The 27047-nt window shown below is 34.0% G+C and overlaps 1 protein-coding gene and 1 pseudogene across 1 annotated transcript; one reads left to right on the top strand and one right to left on the bottom strand.

Annotated features, from left to right (window-relative positions):
* The first annotated feature begins 714 nt into the window (after nucleotides 1-714).
* On the top strand, nucleotides 715-5179 carry LOC133804072 (glutamate receptor 2.8-like; annotated as a pseudogene).
* Nucleotides 5180-12881: 7702 nt separating this feature from the next.
* Nucleotides 12882-13604, bottom strand: LOC133805438 (uncharacterized). Its single transcript, XM_062243622.1, has 2 exons — nucleotides 13568-13604; nucleotides 12882-13273 (listed from the first exon to the last, which is right to left on the bottom strand). The coding sequence occupies exons 1-2, from the start codon at nucleotides 13602-13604 to the stop codon at nucleotides 12882-12884; spliced, it is 429 nt and encodes a 142-aa protein (XP_062099606.1).
* Between the last annotated feature and the right edge of the window lie 13443 nt (nucleotides 13605-27047).

Genomic DNA, 27047 nt, shown 5'->3' with positions numbered 1-27047 from the left:
CAATAAATTGTCAAGTGTCCCATTTGAACCAGTCTTTAATTAATAACATATATTAATGATTTTTTTCCTAAACGAATTTATATTAATATAATTAAATATCTAATTTTAGATAATTTTAAAGATATATTCTATTAAATATTTAGAATATTTAGTTAAACTTAATAAAACAACTGCTTAATACAAAAAATTTCTTACTAGAGACTAACTTGTTTCAATAATAACCAACATATTAAATAGAGTAACTACATCATCTAATAATGACGAGAACAAAGTCGTTAATAGCATGTTTTTTCAGTTTTTTTTTTTTTTTGGAATGTTTTATTTTTATATATTTAATATGATGTATATATAGTGACAATAATTCTAACTTAAATATATAGTTTGAGTTAGTCAAAGTAAACGGCTTTGACCATAAAAGAAAAATATCAAACGCAGAAGAATGAATATCTATCAAACAAAAAAAATGATATTAATAATTATCGTACGTACGGTTTCTCTAGTTAATAATTGAGTTGTTCAAACGTAGTGGACGGATTCTCTACTCGTTTTATTTTTTTTTTAATAAAAAATTCACTCCCTGAGGACCATTTGATTGGTCCTCTATAAATATATATACTCAATACATATATAGAGAGAGGAGTGAATGAAAAATAGCATAATAATCGAAAAGATTAAAAAATGACGAGGAAGAATGCTATGCTTTTCTTGTTAATTATAATATGTTCGACATGGATGGTCAGAGGCATGGCCCAAAACGACACGATTCCAGTGAAAGTTGGTGTCGTTTTGGACCTTGAAACTCCAGTTGCTAAGATTTGGTTAAGTTGCATAGAATTGGCTCTCTCAGACTAGATTGGTTCCCATGCCCACTTCAAGACTAGATTGGTTCTCAATATCAGAGACTCCAACAAAGATATCGTCTCTGCAGCCTCCGCAGGTAATATATATATATATATATATATATATAAATAATTAGCTTAAGTTTCTTTAATTTCTATGAACATTATTTATTTAGTGACTTTTTCTTTGTTTATTCTATTTTTTAGTAGTTGCATATCTTCCATTTCTGACTTTTCCTTAATTAGAACATGAGAGAAGAATAAACAAAGAGCAGCAGCTTGGTTTAGCGAAATCTGTTTGGTTATTAATTATAGTCTTAAATTTTCAGTAGTTAATGTTTACTAATTTATTAATTAATGATTGAGTTTAATAATATGTTCCCCTAGAACTTTTAAACTCATCAATGCTCAATCAATGATTAACATTTATTTACGTAGGTGTGCTATTCAACAAGGATTTAAGTGAAAAATAAAAAGAATTAACGTACGGTTGTATATACATAAAAGAGAATGGCTAAGCGATACCAACGGTGTCAAACACTACAAGTAGGTGGTATACCGTTATTGGTGTAATATAATATCGGGTCTAATTTATTTGAATTTAATAAGTATTATGAGATATCGATAACTAATCATATGGTGACACCTCATGTGGTGTTGGACACCTTAAGGTGCCAAATAACTTGTTTATTAACATAAAATAATTAAAATTAAAAATATAAATAAATTGAGAATAAATTAAAAAAATTAATTTATTTTTAATAAATGGGGTGCATGTATATTGAGGTGTAGATATCATCCTTCAAATTATGTAAAATAATCTTATGATATTATTAATGAATTAAAATATTATAAGATTTGGTATAATGTAGAACACTAGTATAAATTATGGTTTTTCACAAGCTTATTATGGATCGATTGCTTTTGTTTAATATATATCTATAGCTAGTATCTTTTATTAATGCATATATATATATATAAATTTATATGCACTATTATTTTAATAATAATAATTTATTTATTTGAGATTGATTTACCATTTTATTTTTAATGTAACAAATACACAACAGCTCTTGATCTTATAAAAAATGTACAAGTGCAAGCAATATTAGGGCCACAAAGATCGAGTCAAGCCAAATTCATCATTGAATTAGGGCAAAAGGCTCAAGTGCCAATAATATCATTTTCAGCAACAAGTCCTTCTCTCAAAATTCCAAGTCAAAGCTCATACTTTTTCCAAACAGCGACGAGTGACTCATCTCAAGTCACAGCCATCAGTTCCATAGTCAAAGCTTTTGGATGGCGAAATGTAGTGCCCATCTACACAGCCAATGAATATGGAGAAGGAATCATTCCCTATTTGGTTGATGCCCTAAGAGAAGTCGATGCCAGAGTTCCCTATCGAAGTGCCATTCCACTCTCAGCCACCGATGATCAGATCAAGAACGAGCTTTACAAACTAGACTCAATGCAAACTAGGGTTTTCGTTGTTCACATGTGGTATGACCTTGGGTCAAGGTTGTTTACCATAGCTGAGAAGATTGGAATGTTGGGACAGGGTTATGTTTGGATCATAACAGAAGATTTCACCAATCTCTTAGGCTCCTTAAGTTTCTCAGTCATCGACTCAATGCAAGGGGTTTTAGGAATTAAGACTTTTGTGCCACCATCGAAAGAGCTTGATAGTTTTAAAGTTGGGTGGAAATCCAAGTTCTACAATTCCCAACTCAATGTAATGGGTTTATGGGCATATGATTCGGTCCATGCATTAGCCTTAGCCATTGAGAAACACGGTAGTAGTGGCGTGTTCAACAATGTTACAAGTGGTGGCTCGACTACTAATGATCTTTTTAGTTACAAGGTGTCACCAATTGGTCCAAAATTATTGGAAACCTTATCAGGTACAAGATTCAGGGGTCTGGCTGGAGATTTCATCTTAGATAATGGAACACTAAAAACCTCGACATTTCAGATAGTGAATGTTGTGAATGGTGGTAGAGCAGGGAGAAAAGTTGGGTTTTGGACACAAAAAAATGGACTGGTGAGAACTTTGGTGGATTCGAGAGCTGAATATTCGACTTCAAAATCAAATCTAAAACATATTATATGGCCAGGAGAGTCTATTATTCCTCCAAAAGGTTGGGTGATTCCGACTAATAATGGGAGGAGGTTGAGGATTGGAATTCCGGTCATCACTGCCTATAAAGAGTTTGTAGATGTGACAAACTATGATCCAAGTACTAATACATCAGATGCCATAGGCTTCAGCATTGACGTATTTAAAGCAGCAGTTAAAGCCTTGCCATACGATCTTTCTTATGATTTTTTTCCTTATCAAAAGCCTAATGGTTCCTATGATGACTTGGTATACGAAGTATATCTTGGGGTAATTTTTTTACTAACTCACATATATATATATTTGATTGGTCTTGTATATGTGCATATAATAATATATTGTACTATAATGCTTGACAGAACTACGATGCAGTGGTAGCAGACACGACGATTAGATCAAACCGATCCCAATACGTGGATTTCACATTGCCATACACAGAATCAGGCGTGGCAATGGTGGTTCCAATGAGAGACAATAAGACAAAAAGTGCATGGATTTTCTTGAAGCCTTTGACGTGGGATTTATGGGTAACCACCTTTTGTTTCTTTCTCTTCATTGGTTTTGTCGTTTGGGTTCTGGAGCACCGAGTCAATGAAGATTTTCGTGGGCCACCTTCACATCAAATCGGCACAAGCTTTTGGTTCTCCTTTTCAACCATGGTTTTTGCAAATAGTAATGAATTATTCTCTCTTTCCCCACATATATATATATATATAGTTGTTGTTTCATTTTTCTTTTTGCATGACAATGAGATCGAATTTGTTTACAGAGGAGAGAGTGGTGAGTAACTTGGCTCGGTTCGTGGTGATCATATGGGTGTTTGTGGTGTTAATATTGACTGAAAGTTACACGGCTAGTTTAACTTCACTTTTGACAGTGGAAAAACTTCAACCAACTATTACAGATATAAACCAACTCTTAAGAAATGGAGAAAGAGTTGGGTGTTTTCGCAACTCCTTTGTGTATGGGCTGTTACAACAAACAGGTTTTCTCACTTGGCAAATTGTACCTCTTAACTCCACCGAACAATGTGACCATTTCTTGTCTATTGGGAGCGCCAAAGGTGGTATTTCTGCTTATGTTGACGAAACCCCAAATACAAGGATTTTTCTTGCCCAATACTGTTCCAAATATACCTTGATTGGCCCCATATTCAATACTGCTGGCTATGGATTCGTAAGTACTCACTTTCTAATTACAAACCCTAGTAATTGTCTTAATACATATATATATATATATATGTTTATATACCTGCGGAATTCTTAGCTACTTCACTTTAAGCTTTACTGGTGAGGTTCTCAGTATTCTCGAACTGTGAACAGTTTTCGATGCGATTTGTTTATGACCGTGTATATTGTAGCTATTTAGAGCATCCTGCCAATTTTCAGAAAATTCTGAATAGTTTACAGTACTAAAAACTAAATTCAAACATGTTATTACACGTGTGACTAATTTTTTTTATGCGTATGGAAAGTAACATGTTTGAACTTAGTTTTCGGCACTGTAAGCTATTCAGAATTTTCTGAAAATTTGCAGATACTCTAAATAGTTACAATATAAACGGTTATAAGTAAAATCGCACTGAAAACTGTTTACGGGTCGTGTACACTAAGAGCCCACCAAAAGGGCTTAAAGTGAAGCGAGTTTTTCTATTAGCATATCGTTAGTATATCATAACACCAATTAATAACTATTGTGGGTGTGTTGTATTTTTTTGTTTAGGTGTTCCCAAAAGGGTCTCCTCTTGTATGTGATGTTTCAAGGGCCATTCTCAACGTTACCGAAACAGAGGAAATGAAGAAAACTGAGAACAAATGGTTCGAGACAGACCAAAAAGCTTGTTTAGACTATGACCCCAAAATCTCATCCAACAGTCTTAGCCTCGATAGCTTTTGGGGTCTATTTCTAATAGCCGGCATTTCTTCATTATTTGCACTCACAGTCTTTGCAATTATGTTCCTTCATAAGCACTGGAAAATCTTGTTGGATTCCAATGATTCAATTCGGAGGAAAATGAGAGTCATTTTCAAAAGCTTTGACCAAAAAGACCTCAGCTCCCACACTTTTCGAAAGAGTAATAATAATAATACCAACTGTCCTCCAAGTCCAACAAGTACTACTTTTTCAGGCTCGAACTCGCCACTCTCAATGGCCTCTCCGGAAGTTGTACGGCCTAGCAATGAGAATATTATCCAAATCAATGAACAATAGCTTACCAAGTTACTACTCTAGCTAGTCGTGATCTTATTATATATATATATATTATAAGGACTTTTAATTATTTAAATTATCATAAAATATCTTTAAAATATTTTATTTTAATTAATTAATTAATTTATTTATTTTTGTTAAAGTTTATATAGTTGTTAACTAATATAATATACTAAGTATAGTAGATTATATTGTGTTTAATATGAAATTGTTCTAATACGTGAAGTTTAAGTTTAATTAAATTTTATTTAAGTTATAAAACGTTTTATTAATTTTAAATAATTGTCATTATAAAATTTCTCAAAAATTTCATATTTTAATATGTTTAATTAATTATTTATTTAATTTGATTTAAGTTTAAATCATGTTTACAATCTACAGTTATATATAAGAATTTTCTGTTAAAGTTAACGAAAAAACACTACAACAAAATATGGGTTTTATGACTTTATTTGAGAGACATTGAAAGTCTACAATGTCTCCCAATTAAGAAGACGCTGTAGGCAGGGTCATTGTAGGTATAGGTCTCACGTCTCCCATTGGGAGAGGTGGGAGACGTGGGAAGTCTCCCACCTCTCCCAATGGGAGACGTTGGAAGTCTCCCAACCAACTTTTTAGACTTCCAACCTCTCCCACTGGGAGACGTGGGAAGTCTCCTAGATTAAAAAAATATATTAAATAAATTTATAACTAATATTATTTAAATTTGATTAATTAATTAATTAAATTGAAATGATTTTAATATTAATTTAATAATTAATTAAATTGAAACCAATTTAATATTAATTTAAATTAAAATTGACATAATTAATAAAATAAAAATATGCAAGAAACACAAAATTTGTTAGACATATATTTGTTAGACATATACAAGAAATACAATATTTGTTAGACACATTCAAAATTAACAAATATTGTGTTGACGCAGTTCTTCGCCAACAGGTAATTAAGAAAATAAAGAGGAATGGATTAGTGCTTATGTTGAACCGAAATAGATGAATGATCTTGGAAATGAGATGGTGACACAAAATACGTTTTTTAGGTGGTTCAAAGGTTAAAATCCTTCTACTCCACCAGTCAGTATTATTGCTATATACTGGGTATTCTTTTACAGGGTATTTCTTACAATATAGAATTCAACCCCTTGTAACTCCCAGGGTCTCCATATTTATAGGAGAAGGCACCTGAGAGTTGGTAAGAAGGTCATCCCGTGACCTTCTTACCTATCATGTCAACTCTGTGACATTCATGATTAATTCCTAAACCTGACACATAAGTGTGGTCAAATCAATAGGTAAGGGGATAATAGGCCGCACGGCCCAACCCAGTCGTGGGTGTCTGAATACGCACGTTCACGTTGCGTGTCCGAGAAGTCAGGGATATATCGGTCACGTGATGTCTGATATATTCACGTTTACCTTGCGTGGTTGACTTCATAAAAGGTGACAGCCTCCAACTCTAGCTCGTACCACGAGTTGGATGCTTACCTCGACCTGCGGCCTTCAGAGTCCAGGCTCAGTCCTTAAGCAATCTTGGCGAACCCTTGGGTTACCTCGAGCTAAGGAGTTAGGATCTCACGATGGCAGCTCCGGTATTGGGGATGTCCATGTGGTAGTAATGATTAGGCCGTATCTCAGCTCGTTAATCAGCCTGTAGGAAAATCAGGGCGTACATATTGCATTGTGTATGAAGAAAGATGTAAAAAATAAAAAAATAAAAAACCAAATACAATATTTGTTAGACATATTAAAAATTAACAAATATTGCATTTATGTATGAAGAAAGAGGTAAAAAATAAAATAACCTATCAACGAGGTCGATTACCTTGGATTATTGGTTACATATATGTCGCTCATTCTTGTCGCAACTCATCAATTTGTGCCTCTGTATATGTCGTACTTGTTAGCTGCAAAAAATATAAAGTAAAATATATTAATTGATTATATTTATATATATGGTTTCAAAAATAATTTGTAAATTTTAATTAATAATACCGTTCTCAAGTAATGTCCAGAACTCGCATATTCAATCAAATCATTCAACATCCTCATTATGTAATATCCACATGCCACATTGTCCGGTTGGTGTGGACACTAATTATTTAAAAGTATCAGTAATTCATTATTAAATTGAAACTTGTTAAAAAATGCATACACATTATTCTACTTAATAATTGTAAAAGTTCAAAATTTTAAGTTGTAATTACTTACCTGAGGTTGCTTAATGCGTAGAGTATCAGGGATCTTGACATCAGGAAGATTCATAGAGAAAAAAATATTGAAAGCGCTGACGATCACTAATACAATCTCCTCACGGTTATTCAGATCTGAATTCACCGGATCACAACAATAAACATGATATGCATACGGTGCCAAAATAAGCAACATCCAATGTTCACTGCATAAGAAAAACCAAAAAAATTATAACTCAAATGTTAAACAAAGAAAGTATTGATATGGGTCAGAAAAATGACAACTTTTTAAACTTACCCATGGTTCCAAGGGACAAGCATAATCTGAAAGCTTGCATGGTCTTCTGCGTTGGCTATGTAGAGGGAAGGGCATATCTCGATTTCAGAGGGGGATTTTTGCAGCTAGCATAGCTGCTGCTGTCTACCATATAAGGAGAGTGCGTAATTCGGTTTTTTGGGATGGGAAAGTTATTAGCTTTGATTGTATAGTCAATTGTATCAAAAGAGATATTAAAGCTAGAGGTCAAATGATATTACAGAACATAATTAATATGTTGGACAGGATTTGGTTTGGGGAATTAAATGTATAGTCAGTTTTTAGTCAGGTTTGGTGCCCTGTTGGGTTGCTGTTGATGTACAGATTTTGCTGATGTAGTTGGTGTTTGATTAATGAAATTTCTTACTTACCAAAAAAAAAAATTAATTAGTTAAATAGAATATTTTTAAGAAATTTTATGATAACTTAAATAATTAAATCATATCTATTTATAAATAATAAAGTCGTACTTATAATTTTTTTATCTTATAAATTTGTGTAATAGTATGTTTTTTATCAAGTGATTGTACCTCTTTTTCTTCATTAAATTTACCAAAGGACATTGTGAGATGCATTAGAAACTAAAAATAATTGATGCGTGTATACTACTGTCTACACTATGACTTTTTCAATATTCTTATTTTATTTCTATTCTTGATTTCTTTTTAAATATTATTGTATTATATAAAGAAATACTTTAATCTGAATTTAGCCTTAATTAATTTATGAGAAATTAAACAATAAATAACAAAGATTAGCGGAAGCGTACCGGAATCCATTGAATCGATTGTACAACGGTTATGATCTTCCAAATTTGCAGTCAAATCCTTTTGGGAACCTTAGTCTCTTGATGATGGGGATTCAAGAGTGAAATGGTACGTACTGCAAATTGGGGACCATTACCTGTTTATTAATAACTGCCAAAACAGTAACTAATATTTATTGGCTATTTCTAATTTGGCCCCTCATCAAATTAGAAATTGTCCTTATGGCATCCACATATTAAAATCACGACAATCATGCCCTTAAGGCATAAACTTTATTCCAAAATAGATCACATAATTTTGACTCATTTATATGATGACCCAACACACAATAAATATATACAATTGTGGCCCCAAATAAATTAATTCCTAACAATCTCCCACTGGGCCACATATGTATCCATATAAATGTGTTAACCTTATTGAGCTCATAACTTTGTCATCACAACCATAGGCATGTGCAATCTCGTCCATTAACTATATCAACATAGGATCAAAGCGGTTTTCGATGTATCAATCACAACTAATCCCATCAATGGTCACATATGTTGACATAGTCAAATGACATAGATCAATCATGATGATGTGGTATGAAAATTACATGCATGGTGATCTATCCATGTCAATTTTCATTTGGTCCTACTTTACTTTATGGAGATCAAAACTTTAGCTTAAATGTGCAAAGTAAAATAAACTGAACAACTTAATTTCTTATCAGAAAAATTTCCAAATATACAAGTTTCATGAAACAAATATAAAACATAAATGATAATAAAGACAAACTCCCACTGAATCTAGATATCATCACACTCTAAAACACCCATATGAGCAATGTGCTCATGAAAGACCCTTTGTAAGGGGGTCTGCAATCACGAAGTTTGTACCTAAGTGTTCTATACAAATATGTCCATTCTGCACCCTTTCTTTCACAACAAGGAACTTGATGTCAATATATTTTAACTTTGTCGAGCTCCTGTTGTTGTTGGAATACAATACGACTGATTTATTGTCACAATACAACTTAAGTGGTCTTTCTATTCCATTTAGAATGCGCAGCCCGGTGACAAAGTTCCTCAGCCATATACCATGGTTGGATGCCTCATAACATGCAACAAATTCTACTGCCATAGTGGATGAAGCTATGAGTGTTTATTTCGCACTTCTCCATGATATAGCTCCACCACCCAACAAATATATGTAGCCTGAAGTGGATCTCCTACTATCTTGGCATCCCGCAAAGTCGAAGTCAGAATACCCAATGATCTCAAAGTGATCTGACCTCCTATATGTGAGCATGTAATCTCTTGTTTTCTTCAAATATCTCATAACCTTTTTGGCTGCTTTCCAATGATCAATTCCTGGATTGCTTAAGTATCTGCCTAATACTCCAACAATATACGCAATATCTGGACGCGTACAAACTTGAGCATACATTAGACTCCCAATAGCTGAAGCGTAAGGAATCTTTTGCATTTCTTGAACTTCGAGGCTTCCTTTAGGGCATTGCTTAAGACTAAATTTGTCTCCTTTAACGACAGGGGTATCACCTGGTTTGCAGTTCTGCATGCCAAATATTTTAAGCACTTTATCAATATAGCTCTTTTGTGATAACCCAAGAATACCTCGAGAACGATCTTGATGTATTTGAATTCCTAAAACAAAAGAGGCATCACTAAGATCTTTCATCTCAAAATTTCTTGACAGAAATCTCTTGGTTTCGTGCAACATGCCTATATCATTTGTGGCAAGCAGTATGTCATCAACATACAAAACCAGGAAAACATGTTTACTCCCACTGAACTTGTGATACACACAATCATCAACAACATTCATCTCAAAACCAAATGAGAGAATCACATGATGAAATTTGTGGTACCATTGACGGGAAGCTTGTGTGAGCCCATAAATGGATTTGGTCAATCTGCAAACCATCTTCTTTGGGTCTCCTGACACAAATTTTTCAGGCTGCATCATATATATTGTTTCATCAATGTTTCCATTGAGAAATGTTGTTTTCACATCCATTTGATGAAGCTCTAAATCATAATGTGCAACAAGTGCCATAATTTTCCTAAAAGAGTCCTTTGATGAAACTGGAGAAAAGGTCTCCTTAAATTCAATCCCTTCCTTTTGAGTATATCCTTTTGCTACAAGACGAGCTTTATACCTTTCCACATTACCTTTTGAATCCCGTTTTGTCTTAAAAATCCATTTGCAACTAATCGGTTTCTTTCCTTATGGTAATGGGACAAGCTCCCAAACTTTATTGTCTTGCATAGACTTATATTCTTCATTCATTGCTTCGATCCAATTTTGAGAGTTAGAAATTTTCACGGCCTGATGAAAGTTGATTGGGTCATCTTCCATCATTCCATTGTCATCCTCATGTTCTTGGAGAAATATAATATAATCATCTGAAATAGCACTTCTCCTTTCTCTCGTGGACCTCCTTAATGACACTGGTTCTTGAGGTTGTTCTTCTGGAACAATTTCCTTATTTGGAATAGGGGTTTGTTCAACATTGTCTTGTTGAGGTTCTGGATTCACTTCTTGATGAATGATAGGTGTAGGAACCTGAATATTGTCAAAAGTGATAGTAGAAATTGGGTTTGAATTCAATTCCTCCTCAAAGCAATGTCTCTTACCTTATTTCTCCCCCCAAACTCAACATTCTAAAAAAATGTTGCAGTTCCCGTCTCAAAAATATTTCTAATTGTGGGATCATAAAACTTATAGCTTCTAGATCGCTCAGAATAACCAATAAAGTAGATGCTCACTGTTTTGGAGTCCAATTTCTTTTCATGTGGCTTATAAGGCCTTGCTTCAGCTGGACATCCCCAAATGTGAAAGTGTTTTAGACTAGGCTTTCGACCTGTCCAAAGCTCATAAGGTGTTTTTGCAACTGCTTTAGTTGGTACTCGATTCAGAATGTAAGCTGCTGTCTTTAAAGCTTCTCCCCAGAGGGACTCAGGCAAGGTAGAATGAGCAATCATACTCCTTACCATATCCTTAAGAGTCCTATTTCGTCTTTCAACAACACCATTCATGCTAGGTGAGCCTGGCATGGTGTACTGTGGGACAATACCACATTCCTCTAGGAATTTAGCAAACGGTCCTAGATGTTGTTCTCCTGAGCCATCATATCTACCATAGTACTCACCACCACGATCAGATTTGACGTTTTTAATCCTTTTGTTAAGTTGATTCTCAACTTCAGCTTTATAAGCTTTGAACACGTCCACAGATTGAGATTTTTCATGAATGAGATATAAATACCCATAACGTGAGTAATCGTCTATGAATGATATAAAATATTGTTGACCATTCCAAGATGCCGTAGGGAATGGCCCACAAATATCTGTATGAATCAATTCTAAGACATCTGAAGCTCTATTGGCACCTAATCTCTTAGTTTTGGTCTGTTTGCCCTTGATGCAGTCTATACAAACATCAAAGTCTGTGAAGTCAAGAGACTCTAAAACGTCATCAGACACAAGACGCTCAATTCTACCTTTTGAAATGTGACCTAAGCGTTTATGCCATAGTGACGCTGAATTTGCTTTATTTAATTTGCGTTTAGTACCACGTGATTCCACATGCAAGGTTTCATTATAAAAACAATTGTTTCTAGTAAATAAAGGTTGTCATAAGCATTCAAATAACCAGTTCCAACAACATTTGAATCTAAAGACAAACTAAATTGATTGTTTCCAAAAGAACAACAATATCCAAATTTGTCCAACAAAGAAACAGAAACTAAATTCCGTCTAAAAGACGGTACAACAAAAGTGTCTTTCAAATCCAAATAAAAACCAGTTCCTAACAACAACCTAAAATGCCCAATTGCTTCCACTTCCACCGATTTTCCATCGCCCGCGAAGATGTGTCTTTCACCATCACTTGGCTTTCGGTAGCTCAGGCAACCCTGCATAGAAACACTTATGTGAGTAGTAGCACCAGAATTTATCCACCAAGTGTTTCTAGGTACAGAAACTAAATTAACCTCAGAACAAACCAACGTAAGAATCATACCTTTCCTTACACGCCATGCATGATACTTGGTACAATTTTTCTTCACATGTCCAGGCTTGTTACAAAAGAAACAACCATCCGAATCCTTCTATTGTTTCTTTTGGGTTGGACCCTTAGCAGCTTCATTCTCAGATTTCCTTTTCTTGCCCTTATCTTTAGAGGCACTGGCCAAATGAGCACTTTCAGTTTTATCCTGCTTCAATCTTTCTTCCTCTTGCACACAGTGAGAAATGAGCTCATTTAGAGTCCATTTCTCCCTTTGACAGTTATAACTAATTTTGAATTGGTTAAACTGTGCAGGAAGCGATATCAAAACCATAAGAACAAGCAAATCCTCAGAAAGCTCGATCTTAAGTGCCTTAAGTTTCGAAGCAATTTGGTACATTTCCATAATGTACTCCCTAACATTTCCTCAACCCTTATACTTCATGGACATCAAGGAAGCCAGAAGTGAAGTCATTTCAGCCTTATCATTTCTAGCGAAACGTTTTTCAATTGCATCGAGGAAATCCTTGGCCTTAGTGATCTCTTCAGATTCTATGCCTCCGAAGGCTTCTGGAATGCATTGTTGCATGATCATTAGACTCATGCGATTAGAACGATCCCATCTCTCAAACTCCATCTTTTCATCAGGAGTGCTTTCTGAAGTAAGAGGTGAAGGTTGTTCTTGCCTTAATGCATAGTCTAATTCCATGCAACCAAGGTTTACAAGTAATTTCCCTTTCCAATTCTTGAAATTTGTCCCATTAAGCATGGGAATAGAGTTAATGTTGGCAGCTATTGTGGCAGGAGTAGATGAATTAACTGAATATATAACAAAATAACAAAACAAGCTCACATAAGAATCCATATAAAATAATAAATTCAAATAATGGTTAATCCCATCTCAAGATACCAAATATAACATCAATATCAAGTCTTTGGACAATAATATTAACTATAAGTGATACTCTTGTTGTAGCGATCAAACATTGACAATGAGTTATGTCAAACAATATGCAATCTTTGGACTAACATATTGCTCACACAAAATACCATATAATTGTCACACATTTATCACCATAGGTATGCATGAAATTCGGGCAAATACTAACTCACCTTTGGGTCCGTTAATAAACGCATGAATTACATACATACATACATACAATTATCTTAATATTTTAATTAAATTAATCTACACAAAAGTGATCACTTTGGTGATATTTTGTTTCAATTAATCTATTTAAAATATTAGATACTTTTGATAAAATCCAAAACCAAAACTAAAATTTATTTACTGCATCATTATTTGACTGGAACTAAAGTATTATATACGTCATATAATAATCATAATAAAACAAAAATTGAACATGACGGTTCATTCAACAATTGGAAGAATCCAATATGCAAAGAAACAAATTAATGATTATTATATTAAAGAATTATACTAAATGAGAAAGGAAAGACTGTACTATCTTATATACATAATCATATTCACGTTGGATGAAACTTGTACGCCCTGGTTTTCCCACGGGCTGATTCCAAGTCTCGTTTAAAGATGCTAAGTCTCGTTTGATCCGTTGGATCCTGCTTTTACAAGAATTCGACTTAGAAATACGTGATAAAAAAGGATCTGAAAATGTTGTTGCTGATCATTTATCTAGACTAGTTGTTGAAACTATACATGATTCCACTCCTATCACTGAAACTTTTCCTGATGAACAATTAATGCATATTTCTTCATTACCTTGGTATGCTGATATTGTTAATTATTTGGTCACTAAAGAAATACCATCTCATTGGTCTAAGCATGATAAATCTAAATTTTATTCTGAGGTGAAAAACTTTATTTGGGATGATCCTTACTTGTTTAAATACTGCCCTGATCAAATAATTAGAAGATGCATTCCAAACTGTGATCAGTCTAAAATCATATCTTTTTGTCATGATCATGCATGTGGAGGACATTTTAGTGGTAAGAAAAAAGCTGCTAAAGTTTTACAATGTGGTTTTTATTGGCCTACTATCTTTCATGATACATATGTTTATTGTAAAGCTTGTGAACGTTGCCAAAAGTTAGGAAGTTTAACTAAAAGAAACATGATGCCTTTAAATCCTATTCTTATTATTGACATATTTGATGTTTGGGGCATTGATTTTATGGGACCATTTCCTAACTCTTTTGGTAATCTTTATATTCTTGTTGGAGTCGATTATGTATCTAAATGGGTTGAAGCTATTGCATGCCACACTAATGACCACAAAGTTGTGCTTCGTTTTTTGAAAGAAAATATATTTTCCCGTTTTGGTTCACCACGTGGTATAATTAGTGATAACGGTACTCACTTTTGTAATAAGCCATTTGAACATTTGATGAAACAATATGGCATTACACATAAAGTCTCAACACCATATCACCCACAAACTAGTGGTCAAGTTGAAGTGTCTAATAGGGAAGTTAAGCACATTTTAGAAAAAACTGTGAATCCAACTAGGAAAGATTGGTCCTTAAGACTCATTGATGCATTATGGGCGTATCGTACCGCGTACAAAACGCCCATTGGCATGTCACCCTACAGACTTGTGTATGGGAAGGCGTGCCATTTACCTGTTGAGTTAGAACATAGAGCCTTCTGGGCAATTAAGCAGTTAAATTTTTCTTTAGACAAAGCAGGTGAGAAACGAAAGCTTCAACTCAATGAACTAGACGAAATTAGGAATGATGCATATGACTATTCAAAAAAGTATAAGGATCGCATGAAATTTTACCATGATAAAAATATTTTGAGAAAAGATTTTTATCCAGGTCAGAAAGTCCTTTTATACAACTCTCGTTTGCATTTATTCCCGGGAAAGTTACGCTCTAGGTGGTCTGGTCCTTACATTGTTCGTATTGTTTTTTCACATGGAGCTATTGAAATTGAAAATCCTAAAAATGGTGATATATTTAAAGTTAATGGACAAAAATTAAAACCATTTTTGGAATTAAAAATTGATGAAGTGGATGAGATACTCCTTGAGGACCCTGTTTACCATGCTCTTTGATTCCTGTGTGATCTTGATAACTTGTGTTTTATTTGTATTGTTGTTTTATGTGCGATTTAATTTTTGTTAGTTGTATCCTGTTCTATCTTGTTCTATCTTCGCAATGCACAATATCGAGGTACGACCATTCTAAACTTTACACTCTTGTCAATTTTAATTTATATTTATATTTTGACACATTGAGGACAATGCTTAAATTAAGTTTGGGGGTATCGAGTTTTATTGTGTTTGTTTTGTGTTTTATTTATGTTTGCTTTGCATTGTTTTTAATGTTTTGTGTTTTATTTTATGTATGCTTGTTTGAAAAGAAAAAAAATGTTTGTTTGAATTTTTTTTTTTATTTATTTATATGTTGTGGTTTTGTTAATTTTTTTTTATTTGTTCATTTTCATAAAAATTCAAAAAAAAAAAAATTAAAAAAATTATTTACAAAAAAAAAAAAAATTTGGTGATATTTTTCATTTTCAATGATAAAAATTCTGATTGAGTTTGAAATTAATTCTCTTAAAAATATGAATAATTTTTAAGCTTTATTTTTAATTATATGGTCAATTTTGCTTGTAACAAAAATTACATTTTTCATAAAAACTCTTATTTCCTATAAGTTTAAGTGAAAAATAATTTTAATAAAAACATATTTTCTAAAAGCAAAATTGACAATTTAATTAATTATATAAACTTAACTTTTATTCATAATAATTTCTGAGAGTTATTTTCATTGTGCAATTTTTGAGAAAATCATTTTTATATCACCAATAAAAAAATATATATATATATGTGTATTTTAATTTTTCTTTTGCTTGAGGACTAGCAAAACTTTAAGTTTGGGGGTGTGATAACTCTACAAAATAGAGTTATTTTACCATGTTTTACATGCTAATTGTTGCTTAGTTCATGAGTTTTTAATTAACTTATTAAGTTTTTATGTAATTTTTAATTTATTAGTCTTATTGTAGTTTTCTAGATTTTTATATGTTTTTATAGATATGTTATTATAATATGTTGTAGTTTAATTATTTAAAATTAGTATTGTTAGTTTGAATGCTAAAAATATGATTTTATTGAAATTAAATGTTATGTAAATTAAATTTTAATTAATGTTTTCATGGGAGTTATATGATATATTTTATTAATGAAAATATTTAATTTTAATTTAGTTTATAATTTATTGTGTAGGAAAATTATTGCCCTTGAAAAGCAAGAAAATCAAAGGAAAGATGGTAATTTTGAAAGAAAGTAACAAGAAAAATGGTGTTTCTCCAAAAGCCCAACCACGTGAGGCCCACTCTAGGCCCAACCCGTGGCCCCCCCTCCAACACCCAACCACCACATTGCTGCCATTTCCCTTATTGAGCCCAACAAAAATGCATTTTGTCCCTTTGTCCCCTATGACAAAAATGCCAACTTTTTACCCTTTTTCCTACACATTTTCACCACAACATCATCATTACACCCTATAATTTACCTCTACATACCATATTTATTTTATTTAATTAATCTAATCAATTTAATTAATTTAAATTGATTATTTTAATAAACTCACTTTGGCTATAAATATGGACTTTCAAGACCATTTTTGGGGTGCTTAATTTTTTGGTTACCATCTTTTTCTCTCATTTTCTCTCTACCATTCTCTCTTCCATTTGGGTTTTTCAAGAGCATTTTGCAAGTATGTATGTCATTTATTTTGTAATTTCTATTCTAGTTATGTGCTTCTAATCTTTTTCATAAGATTATTAAGATCATGATGAAGCAACTTGTAACTAGGTAATATTTATGTTGTATGTTGATTTCCCTTGTAATGCAACAAAGTCTATGGATTTTTCTTCTTCATATATTTCTTTCATCTTAAATATCTTGTATTTTAGATTGTTAGAACATTTTTACACTTTGTTCTTCATTAGTGCATAAACATAATATTCTTTGTGTAAGATGTGTCATTAAATTGTACACATCCATGCTTAGAACAAAAATATTATGTTTTGCCTTATAAATAATGTTCATTGATTTATTTGTTATTTCATTAGATTGATTTACACTAAATGCTTTGAAATTATAATTTTGAAAAGTGAAGAAAAATCCTATCTTTTTATAAGAAAATTGTGCTTAAAATTATAAATATTTTTGGAAAATGATAGTTTAAATTATTTTAACTATCACTAAAACTTGGGAATCAATATACTAATAAATATTATTAAACTTACATTTTGTGGATTCTAGTATCTTAATAATCTTTTCTTTTAATACTTATTTTCAACTCATTATTGGTTTATTTTCATTATCTTAAAAAGCTTTATTTTTCAATATTTCATTTTATGTTCATACTATTAAAACTTATCAATCTTTGGAACTAGGTTAGAATTTATTACTTTTGATTTAAAATAGTTTCATTTTCGATTTTAGACAACTCCTTTGGGTTCGACATCCTTGCTTACGATCACTATTCTATATGGACGATTCGTGCGCTTGCGATATATAAATTTTTAAACATACCCGTTTAGGGTCCATCAGGTCTGCAGTGGCCCTATCTAGACTCCTAAACAAGTAAGGGTTACCTTGGCCAGAAGGACCCGCGGCTACTCCGGATTGGATCCTCTCCTCGCCCATCCTCTGGGCGACCTCCAAGGTCCTCTTCCTGCTCCTCACGAGCGGAACTTCGTCGCCCTCGTCCTCGTCCTCCTCATCTTTATCTCCCGCGACCTCCTCCACGATGATGGGTCTGGTGTCCCGAGCTGGGGGCGGCCCCCGGGGCCTCTTTAGGTTCAGGGTCTGATTTGGAAAAATCAGCTTGCAGAACACCATAATCTCGTCCGTCACGAGCACGCGATAATCCTTCTCACTGGGGGGCAAGCCCGCCAGTGTTTCATATTGGCCCCCGAGGGTCACAGACTTCTCTGTCCTCGCGAAGATGGCTGCAAGGTTAGTTTGAGTCAGAATGGGGTACGGGAGGAGCTAAAATAACACTTAAAAGGCGAGCTAAGGACGGGAGAAACTTACAAGGACGATTGAAATAGTGGTGCTCGCAATTCCGGAAACCAGTTGACATGAAGAACTGGTCCTTAAAATCATTGGGGTGGCTGGGCAGCTCAATGACCGCCACCGTACTGGGAAACCGGGTTAAATAGTAGAACCCGTCACCTCGCCCCCGCTGGTCTGGGCTGGCTTTGAGGCAGAAGAAATATAAAATGTCTGCAGGAGTGGGGACCTCCCACTCGTGCTTCTGGAACAAATACCTCAACCCTGCCAGCAGACGGTAGGAATTGGGGGGGAGCTGAAATGGGGCCAAACCCACATAGTTAAGGAAATCAGCAAAGTACTGATCCAGTGGAAGGAAGGCCCCTGCCTTAAAATGTTCACCACTCCAGGCCGCGAACGACTCGTCGAGCGGCGCACAGCTCCGCTCGCCTTCTGCAGCAGGTCGGGCCACTACGGACGCTTTCCCCAGGGCGATATTGTGGGATAGGAAGATTTTGTTAATCTTCGCCTGGTCGGTTATCTTCGAGACGATCCTTTCCGCCTCAAAGAAGGCATCAGGGGCCACCTCGACCTCCTTCTCCACTGTCGGCCCGAAGCGGGGGATCGGGGAGCTAGGCATCGCCGCCTTCCCTTTGTCTTGCTGGGAGGCCGAGCTGCTGACGTTCTTCTGTGGGAGATTTCTCTTTGGAGCCATATGGTCGCCTAACGAACAAAAGAAAACATTTCAGAAAAGGCGACCCAAGCATGAGGAAAAAGCAATCATGATTTACACGAGCTGAGGTAAGCCCAGCCCGTGGAGAGTGGGACCACGCGGTTCGATGAACGCGCGCCTGTGCTCCCAACCGATCCCCGATTACTCGGGATTCGTGTATCAGGAGGGTCATGATAGAATTTTCCTTGGGGGGAAAGGTTCAGTAGACAGGAAATTGCAAAACTGCTTGTGAGGTGTGTTCCCTAAGCTACCCGGTTTTGCACCCAAAATTCCCAAAACTCCTACCCAGAAATTTTCCCCAGAAAAAGCATCTTGAAACCCATACTCTAAAGCGATTTCCTACAACAAATATGCCCTAGCCTAAAAAGGCTGTCACCCTCCATATCCACAAAACCCAGCAAACCCTTGCATGCGGCTACAGTAAAAATTTTTTTACCTAAGCTACAGTAACATATTTTCAAAACACACAGGGTCAGGAAACTTACAGTGTGTAGCTGGGAGGTAGACGAAGGTGTTGCGTTGGTAAGAGCTTCGTCGGTGTAATAGCTTCCAAAGCTTCGGAGAAGTCCGTGCGCCTAAGCTTCTTGAACGCTGAAAGAGGCAGTAGCGGGATCGAGGGTTTCGTTCTTCTGGAGATATAGAGAGAAGAAGAAGAGGAGCTTGAAGCTTGAAAAATTTCGAATGAAAGGGTGGACCATGCGTAGGGTGGCCAGCCCTTTTTATATGCATAAAGGATCACGTATAGAGGGCCGTTGGATGGCCCCGATGGGGGATCCGAGGCCCTCCACTCGAAATACGAAACGACGGCTGGGCATGGGCTAGGCCATTAAATGCGGTTCTCGTAAGACGTACCGTCACCACCCACGATGTTCCACGTATCAGACGCCTGCATAAAGAGTGAGATGCGAAGAGTTCATGGGGAAGTCCAAAAGCCCCTACTGTGATCTTATATACGACGTGGTATACCACGAGCAGGAGCTTGGGGGGCAGATGTACGCCCTGGTTTTCCCACGGGCTGATTAGCAAGCCGAGCTGCTGACTAATCGTAGTTATCTCATGAACTCCCCTAAAATCGGAGCTTCTGTCGTTAGCTCGAGGAAGCCCAAAGGGCTCCCCTCCATTGTCCAAGACTGGAGCAGGCCCCCTGAAGGCCGAAGGTCGAGTCCAGTATGCAGCTTGCGGTACGAGCTGGATATGGGGCTGTGACCCCTTGAGAAGTAAACACACGCAAGGTAAACGTGCATATATCAGGCATCACGTGTCTGATATCCCTCTGACTTCTCGGACACGCAGCAGGAACGTGCGTGTTCAGACACCCACGGTGGGGTTGGGCCGTGCGGCCCATTACTTCCTTACATATTGATTTGACCACACTTATGTGTCAGGTTTAGGAATTAATCATGAATGTCACAGAATTGATACGACAAGTAAGAAGGTCACGGGATGACCTCCCTACCAACTTCCAGGTGCCTTCTCCTATAAATATGGAGACCCTGGGAGTTGATAGGGGTTGGAAAAATAATCTCTTATAAGAAATACTTTGTAACCAAATACTCAGTACAGATCAATAATATTGACTAGTGGAGTAGAATGATTTTAACCTTCGAACCACTTAAAAACCGTGTCTTGAGTCACCCATTTCGTCCTCTAAGATCATATATCTATTTCGGTTCACATTTAGCACTAATCCCTTTCTCTCATTCTCTTAATTACCTGTTGGCATAGAACCGCGTCAACAAAACTGTATCCAAAATAAACCAATATATATCAATAAGATGATACTATATATAAACATGTAAGTGAATAGATACAGTATACAAAAGCACACTTCGTAACAGATAAAATAATAAGCACCAAATAAAAAACCACATATGCCCAGGAACCATCGAACGGCGTAAATAATTTTTTTTTTTCAAAGGAACATATGCATATATTGAAGTCAAACAGGAATGACTACAACCCAAAAGTACTAAACGAATAGCACTAATTCAATAATAAATTTAATCCAAACTTAAAAGATTATAGAAGACCAATACTACCGTAAATTACTCAAGAATTAATTTAGGGATGCTCTGGTACCAATTGTAGAAATACTTTAATCTGAATTTAGCCCTAATTAATTAATGATAAATTAAACAATAAATAACAAATATTAGCAGAAGCGTATCAGAATCCATTGAATCAATTGTACAACGGTTATGATCTTCCAAATTTGCAGTCAAATCCTTTTGGGAACCTTAGTCTCTTGATGATGGGGATTCAAGAGTGAAATTGTACGTACTGCAAATTGGGGACCATTACCTGTTTATTAATAACTGCCAAAACAGTAACTAATATTTATTGGCTATTTCTAATTTGGCCCCTCATCAAATTAGAAATTGTCCTTATGGCATCCACATATTAAAATCACGACAATCATGCCCTTAAGGCATAAACTTTATTCCAAAATAGATTACATAATTTTGACTCATTTATATGATGACCCAACACACAATAAATATATACAATTGTGGCCCAAATAAATTAATTCCTAACATTATATATATAGTTACTTTAATGTATAAGTTATTTATTTATGAAACTATTAGCTATTTAGTCATGAAACTTTCTTATTATTATTTGAGACAAAAATAGTATAATCTTATTATATTATTTCGTGTTTGTGGTTTTTAAAATAATCCAATTTAAAGAAAACTTAATTAGACTCAGTACCATTCCAACATATAAGAAAATACAATAATAACAGAATAGTGTGAAGATCAAGCTTTCTAAATCTTACTAATTAAAGCATGACGAAAGGAATATATTCCAAATTTTTTAGGTAACATTTCAAAATCACCTTTATACGTCTATTAATCGTTATTTAAGTTATCTTGTTCCCCCAAGAATTAATAATTTGTTACTTCTTTTGAGTAATTGCTAACTATATATTATTTCAATTAGTAGTTTGTTTATTTTATTAGGTTGCGTCAGTAATATATAAAAATATATATTATTCCTTATTACTTAAGAAAATAGTGAAAAAAATAAAAATATAATCGAAGACAAATAGAGATGAAGTCAGGATTACACTGTAGTCTCTTGAATTATAGTTGACTTGTCACCTTAAAAGATCGTTCCTCGAAAATTTGATCATCTAAATTAATTTGGTGTTAATACTCTTTTGAAAAGTTTTCTCTTATTTGTTCTTGATAATAAGAAATTTGGCTCCACTAGTCTAGCTAATTATTACGTGAATGTTCGTTTATTGACTAATTCCCAATAGTAATCTTTATTTGGAATATGTATGATGCACTACATAGATTTTCTTGTCAGTCTCAAAGAGAATGATCTATAAATATTTATATATAGGGTAAAATTACGGTGTTTATATGGTAGAATATTTTATATGGACTAACATAATTAAGTGTTACTCACACAGTGTCGGTATTAGCATGTAATGATAACTATATGTAATCGGTAATGCATGATATTACCATCGGGCCATAATGAGATGGACATAACGTACTAACATGCTCGGGGCCCATGGACACGCTCTAAAACGTCTTTGGTCAGCCCATTGGGCCAAGACAACTAATTCTCTCACATTGGGCATGTAAGCCCATTTGGCCCATAATTCCTTATATAAAGGGTTGTGCTCTTGATTGATGATTAAGGTGGAATGAGTGTGGCTATGGTGTAGAGAGAATGATAGAGTAGTGTTCATTAATCTCAAGCTCTCCTTTTCTCTATATGTGTAGATCAAAGAAGTGTAATCAACATGATTATTAGAGATCAAGGCGATAATTGGAGGTACGTATATTATTATATTAATGCCCTAAATAAAATGTTTGATCATGGAAATTCATGAGCATGATTTGATATTGATTATTGTTTATTTAGTGCTCATTGTGTTTTAATTATAACAATTGGTATCAAAGCCAGGTCATTTGATTTTAGGGTTTATTAGAATAATTTTTTTTTCAAATCTGATTTATATAAAAAAAAAATTTATATTATATATTATTGGTAGATAAAATCAGATTGGAGGATGAGTATTGAGTTTATCAATATTTTAGATTGTATTTTCGTTTCGTTTACGTTGAAAACACCCAAAACTCCAAGCTTTTTCAAAGCTTGTTAATGGCCGAAAATGGCTATTAGATCTACGAGTTTCGGATGTTTATAAGTTTGAATGTGTACTGGAAATAGAAAGAGCATGAAAAATGGAGAAAAACCCCTCAAACGACATCAAAATCGGAGCTCCAGTGGCTAAAATCCAACGGGGTCAGAATTTGAGTTCGAAACGAGTCGAACAGACACGCTGGAGGTTGAAGACAACCTCAAAACGATTGTCGTTTTTTGGTTTTTTTGTCATTTTCCGAAGTATTGTCGTTTTTTATGATTTATGTCGTTTTCTGATAAAATACATGTAGTTTTCTGAAAAACTACATGTCGTTTTTGGGCATTTTTCAGCACAAAACAAAAAAATTCGGCGCGTGAAGATTCCATTTTGGACCAAATTTTCACCATTTTGCTTCTTTTAATTTTTCTCATTTGATTGTGTGATTATATTTTGGGTTTGGTCAATTTAAATTCTTAATTGACGCATAATCACATAATTAATTTGAATTAATTTTTTTTTCTCTCACAGTTTTATTTTTTATTTATTTCATTGGATGAAGACATAATTATATTCATGCCATAAAAATTATTTGATAGATGATTGACATTTTTGATAATATAATTATGTTAATGAATAATTAATTGAGTGCTTATGTACTCACCTATCGTGAGTCTAAGCATGTCAATTTGTTATTCATAAAATTGTGAGAATTGTGATAAATTTATCGTTAATTAATTTAATCTCATACAAGGCCATTTTTTATTTGTTTATCATTCCATAATTTTGTTATATATATGCCTTTCGTGATTTTTGATAATTTTTATGAATTTCATTGTTGTTATTATTATGAATTCTTTCGGGGCATATACTATGGAAAATGTGTAATAAGATATTGGTCATGGTTTGTGCATTTATTATAAAAATTATTGTCAATATTTAATTAATATTTTTTGTAATAAAATTTGCTAGAAATACAAAAATGCGCAATCAGCCTTATTAGATAATTATGAGATTAAATTTTTTCATTGAATGTGTTGTGCTTACCTGTCGTAAGTTTTCACATGTCAATTGTCAAAAATTATGATTCATGTTAAATACTTTTCTCCCGTATCAATCACAATTAAAAACTAAGATCCATACATGCAATTTAGTCATCCTGTCGATGATTTTACTGTAAAGTAGGATGCTTAGATGGTGAAGGAAACACATTAGATGTCATGAACCACACAATCTTTTCTACCCTATCGGTAGTGGATTAGCTGAATTTGGTTATGATATTTAAAGTAGTTGTCCTTACCTGCGTAAGAGTCATATGTTTTGTTTGAACGACTCTAACATGACATGATCGTTTCCGTTGATAGATCATTGAGAAAGCTAAGAAAACGAGCAGATTGCATAATCCTTGTTTTCACATAGTGGCACTGCTCTAAGATATTTTTTTTTAGTATTAAGCAATCCTAAAACCTCTACCGCTTAGTTATCGGATGGGACTATAATATGTCTTGTCATATCGATCTCTCATTAGAAAATTGGACTAGGCCTCGAAATTGATAAATCTTGAAATCATTTGAATTCAAAGATGCCAAGTTACTGCATGCTTAGTGGGAGTATTGCGATGGGTGTCAGTTGGTTTTAGTAAGGTATATATGTGTCGATCGATCCCTATTGACAAATATTATGAGGGTGGAATCACTTAGGAATTTTTTCTTGGGCATCTAAAGTGATATTCCTACGTTTGCTACACAATGATGAGTTCAGGAGACTAGTACGTTGGTTTTGTGCCTTGAAATAGTTTCGGTGGAACTAATGAATCAATTATTACAATACTTTTATGCTTAAGGATCAAGATAAGGCATAGATCATAAGTTGGCAAGTTTTGGATCAATATTACAATGGATGTATGGTTGTCATTGTCTATTCCGAAGAGATGATTGTGTTAATTGTGAATGTCTGTAAATATAATGAATTCAAGATAATGGGTTAATGCATATGTACTCGATATCATATCGTTGTTGCTAGTAAAATTCAGGATAGCTAAGCTATATTTAGGCAACAATTTTGGATTGATTTAAGTCTGAACAAAGTTTTCAGTATAGTGACTTTGATAACTTAGTTACAATTTTGGATGAGAAATGGAAAGAATAGAGGATATAAGTTTTTTGACTTATTCAATCTCAGTACACATATTCATCGCTAATGTCTATCATAATTATTGATAATAGTTTTACAACCCAATTGTCCACAATGATTAATCTATAATGCATACAAATTTTGAGAGATATCGAGTATTTATCACTCTTTTGTTAAGATCTCTCATGCATTATTATCTTGAGCACAGTCTTCTCAAAGTTTTGACTCATCAAAGTTTGAAAGCTTTTATGTTTTAGAAAGCTTTATAGTGGAAAACACCTAAGGGATTAAACCATGCATGCATAATGATATGCAGTCACTTTTTTATGTGTATTGTTTCTCGAAGTGACAAGGACACAACAAGACTGGTAGATAGTCTTAATTGTTGTACTCCATGCATCTTGGTTTGATGGTTGTTATTATATTTGAATGTCTCTCAGGCCAAATTATGTGTAGTATACATATCCTATCGATATTATATCATACATAATTTATTTGATTGCCTATTGCATGCTGGAGATTAATATGGTGTTTGTTGATTATATTGGTCCAAGTGGGAGAGATATTTGAATCTTGTATGGACTAATATAATCACAAACATAATTCCATATTCATAACCATGTTAGTTGTTTTTCGAAAGAGACAATGTGAGATAAGTCTTTCGCAGCAACACTCAAGATACTAAGACTCAATGGATCATATCGTTTTATTCTGAATAGCCTCATGAATGTTGTGATTGGATAAGAATTTACATCTAAGGCTATTTCAGAAGTTCTAATATTATGAGGCAATATAGGACATTACATTTGACAATCTTGGATTTTAATCATATGAGAGAAGATGAACATTTAAGTGTTTTATTGAGAATATCAAGTTTAATATGTATGGCTCTTCTAGCTATTATTTTTTATAAGTATATAAAGTTATCTATGTTGGAGTTTTAAGCTGGCATTAGACAAGGGTTAAAATTTTATTTAGGGAATAATTGGATTTATCCCTCATTTTGTTGCTTCCGCTGTTATTATTGATGACCTACAATTTGCCAGATTATTGTAAGAAACTCCATATGTGGACAAATAAAGATAAAGGATCGAGAGAGTTTGATAAACCTGTGATTCCATACACGAGATAAGTTTAATTACATATACCTCTAAATGTCTAATCGATAGTCATTGGTAGTTCTTAATCCTTATTTGGAGAATTGATATGGTTATTTCATGATTTCCAAGCTATGATCAAGCATGAAAGTTTAGGCTTAATCCCATAATAATTGGGAGATTTTCTTGATGGTGGTTCATTTTAAGAATAAGTTGTTTGATGGTTAAAGTAAGGTGAATTAAAGCCTATAGCTAGTCTCCACTATAACAATGAATTTGTTCATTACTATTATTGAGTTGTAAAGTGGTGACTATTTGGAAATCAATATATAAGGATGCAAGAACTAAATTCTTGTTTAAAGGACACCCGAGTTCAATGCATTAAATCCATTTTGAGGCAGGACATCAAGATAGTGATTACAGTAATTCTCAAAATAGTCAATTCGAAACATTATCGTTAGTCAACACTATATGAGAGATCAGTGGGAGCAATGATATGTTTATATTGTCACTTGATATAGTACATTGCTCATA

This window comes from Humulus lupulus, chromosome X (genome assembly GCF_963169125.1).
Source record: "Humulus lupulus chromosome X, drHumLupu1.1, whole genome shotgun sequence".
Lineage (NCBI taxonomy): Eukaryota > Viridiplantae > Streptophyta > Magnoliopsida > Rosales > Cannabaceae > Humulus > Humulus lupulus.
Note: the sequence above shows the minus strand (reverse complement) of the source record. Positions and strands in the feature narration are given on the sequence as shown.